At 38.9% G+C, this 3,578-nt stretch overlaps 1 protein-coding gene across 1 annotated transcript; it reads right to left on the bottom strand.

Annotated features, from left to right (window-relative positions):
• Positions 1–846: 846 nt before the first annotated feature.
• On the bottom strand, positions 847–1,801 carry LOC145788492 (uncharacterized). Its single transcript, XM_082600254.1, has 3 exons — positions 1,790–1,801; positions 1,424–1,606; positions 847–1,053 (listed from the first exon to the last, which is right to left on the bottom strand). The coding sequence occupies exons 1-3, from the start codon at positions 1,799–1,801 to the stop codon at positions 847–849; spliced, it is 402 nt and encodes a 133-aa protein (XP_082456380.1).
• Positions 1,802–3,578: the final 1,777 nt, after the last annotated feature.

Raw genomic sequence — 3,578 nt, forward strand, 5'->3', positions numbered from 1 at the left:
TACAGGGTTTTTAGCACTCAAAATTTTAACCAAATATAGCAATTCATTTGATAAGAATGAATTTACCTAAAAGAAAAGAAAACGTTGTGCAGTTCTGCTAATTTTTGAACTTCTTAGTGACCCTCCAGCTGTCCATTTTGAAAGAAAAATCAGTAAAGTGAGTCGTCCCGGTATTCCACTGTCCCTACTTTCAATAAATCATTTGCAAGGTTCCTTTTGTTTATTAGAAAGTTGTAAGATTCGATTTGTAAGTTGTACGCTAATAGATTTCGCCAAACAATAGTGGTTAAAATGTGGCAAGAATGGGAAATGTCATTACAAGAAGTGGAAACCTGTTTCGCTGAAGTTCAGCATCAAACCATTTCATGCAAGTCATGTCACGCTACATTTGCTACAGTACAAGAACTGAGGAAACATCACACTGCCAAGACCGGGAGTAAGAAGTATACAAATGGTGGCTACGGACGAAGACGCTAAAAACCTTCTTCAAAAAGCAATTGCACTGGCAGAAAACCGCGGAATAAATATCATACTACCGAACCCACCACTGGCATTCATAAAACAATTACTAGACGAATATTGGACAAACAACAACAACATGCTGTACTCAAAATACGCTCACGTAGTAGGTGATGCAGCAAGTATATTTGGACTACAACAAAGCGATGCTACATTCATTCGGTTAAAAATTTTTGATGTAGATTTCGAAGAGGATTCCAAAGAAACAACTTGCGTGTCAGGAATAGATGTAAGAGAAGCAGGTAAGCCGCCAAAATTAAATCTGGAGTGGATATTCATATATTAGTTCCCGATATGCCATATTTTTTGTGACACAATGTAATTGTTTCATTTTTGGAGTTCAGTGCTGTTTTGAGTGTTCATCGCTTTTCTTCTTTTTAAAGGTTCATTGCAAACCTCCGTCCACGCGTTCTTCTTGCCGAAAATGGTGTTTCCACCATGAATATGCTTTACCGATTTTCGATGAGATAAAGCAGTGATATTACTAGTTACTTGATTGATGTCGGGATTACTGCATCGTCGGTTTGATGCTCTCTGTGAATAAAACAAAATTCATGTGTCGTATCAATTTGGAAAGTGCCAAATGTTTCCATAGAAAATTGGTTTGGTTGGTTTTTGAATCTTTATCCTGGGACTGACAAGGGCTTGATAGGTTAATCCTGGTAGTTTCGCATACTTGTAGAGGCTATTGACGCAGGGCCGGTTACCGAGATTGGCAGAGTGAAGTTTTCCGATTGTTGAAGTCTTGTTGCCGGGGAACTATTCCATTCACTAGGTGCCGCTGAATAGAGAGCAGTCCTGAAATGCGTTGTTCAAACGCACACCCGGTGAGTCGAACCAGCGAGGCGTAGTCTTGAGCCGGGCGCGTAACCACTGAGCTAACAGGGCGGACAAAATTGCTTACCAGATTACCAAACGTTGCCTCCAGCACGTCTTGAGTAAGGATGCCCATGGAAACATATTCGTATCCACGATTAAGCAAGTGCTTGCACAATGCAACCATGTTCAGGGTAGTAAAGATTAACCCTTCCAAGGTTGATTTAGCAAGCACTCGCTTCTTCTCAACAGGATGAGCGGATACTTCATTCTAAACAAAGAAACAAGTTTAAACTAAACATAAGAGTACAGTAGGCTTGTAATGCTTGTTTGCCAAGTTAATGTTGAAGTAGTAGTAGGAAGTTCATAGCTCTTTTTACAACACAGTCAATGAAATAATAAGTCAAGATAAAATAATATTTTTCATAATGCAAAACCACATTGTGTTCCTAACCAGAGTAAACATGACTGTTGCTCAAGAACATATCTGGCTTAGCAGCCAAAGCTGTATCAATTTAAGATGCACACATGCTACCCATCATTGACAGAAATAATTGCTAAATCAAGCAGGTGGAATTTTTTTGGAACCAGTGCTTGTGAGTAACCACTTACTAAGATATTCAAATAATGTGGAGTGACATATATCTGTGTTCAACTGAGACAAATCTGGACATCTCCAACCACTGTATGCCCAATACTTTGTCTCCAGATTTTCATTAATTGACACACTGCGGAAAAATATGCTTATCAGTAACCAAGCAAACTGAATACTGAAAAGTTTGGGTGTTCATCAGGACAATTATCGTTTCTAGCACTAGTAGTCTGAGCGTAAAATGCGAAAATATAGGGCCGCCTGGAATAAATTGCGACCTTAACAAATTTGGTATCGTTGGAAAGCTTAATTCCTCTAGTTTAGGATTATCACTCTCCTCCAACCAGGGACCCTTGGCAAAAAAAGTTGTGGCCGTTTTTTAAGCAACACCTTGCGCCGCTAGTGGCGCAGCTAATCTAGCTATGTTTTCAGCAGAAACAGCAAGCCGTATAAAATTCTGGCAGTCGAAGTTGCTCCGGTGACCACTGACCAGCTTATTAGCCATGCAGTGGTATCCATCTTGAACTCTGAGCGTTGCACAAAAAGAAAAAAAAAATAGCCATGAGGTTTGTAAGTAACTAGGCAGTACTGAGTAGGTTTGGGGCAGCAAAGATTCTTGATCTACCACTCTGCACTGGCTGCAGTACTAGCCTAAATATCACAGAACTGAGTACCGTACCAGGCAAGCCTACCGTAGTTTAATTTGTTTTGGGAACTGTTTGCAAGAACATCATTATCGGTACCGTAAGTTATGTCAGGTTATTCATTTAATTTGGTTTGCAACAGAAGTCAAAACGTTAGATAGGGTTCCGGGCAGCAGGCGATACACATTACACAGGTGCACTAGGCCTATAACAGTGTACAGTACGGTATGCTGGGCTATGATGAAAGTTAAAGGAAACAGGTCTAAATGTTTTTTACATGCAGCATGTCTTATCATCTCTAGCTTATGTTAAATTTTTGAATTTACTGTTGTTCTTTTAGTTGAGTTCTCTTTCATTTAACATCTTGGATTTTAAATGGCAGTGCATGCAGGTGTGAAGTATTTGTACCAATGAATGCAGTATGGTAGTAGTAGTAGGCTACTGTTACCAGTGCACTGGTGCACAAACTGACAAAGGAAGGGTGTTTATTGAGACCTGGTAGCTTCTAGTGATATCCATGCAACAATACGTTTTCTGGTAATTGCACACACTATCAGTTAAATAAGGAGGCCAGCCTACCAGTAGGAGCTATGGTTCTTGTTACTTCTGAGACCACCTGTAAAGGCTATAACATATTCAGATATAGATTAAGTTTGAAAGAGCAAATGTTCTGTGTGGCCATTTTTTTCCCAGGTCTGATGTTAGTTTTCTCTCTTTACAGCTTTAAAGATTTTTATGAAATACCGGTAATGATTTCTAAGTTGTATAGCTTAGTTTATTAAACAGTTAGAATTGATAGACTAGTTTTCAGATGTTATGGAGATAATTGAATAATGGAAAATCAGAATCAAGCTTTTTGTAATGAAAGTTTATGCATCAAATGCCAATCTCATAATGTATCAAAGCTACAAGAAGTGAAACGAGGTGGACTGAAGACATTAATCAGCTATGCACAAAACATTGGTGACAGTCATCTTTATCAACATCTAAAAGAAAAAGAAGAGAGC

The sequence above is a fragment of the Aplidium turbinatum genome, chromosome 2, assembly GCF_918807975.1.
Source record: "Aplidium turbinatum chromosome 2, kaAplTurb1.1, whole genome shotgun sequence".
NCBI classification, from domain to species: domain Eukaryota; kingdom Metazoa; phylum Chordata; class Ascidiacea; order Aplousobranchia; family Polyclinidae; genus Aplidium; species Aplidium turbinatum.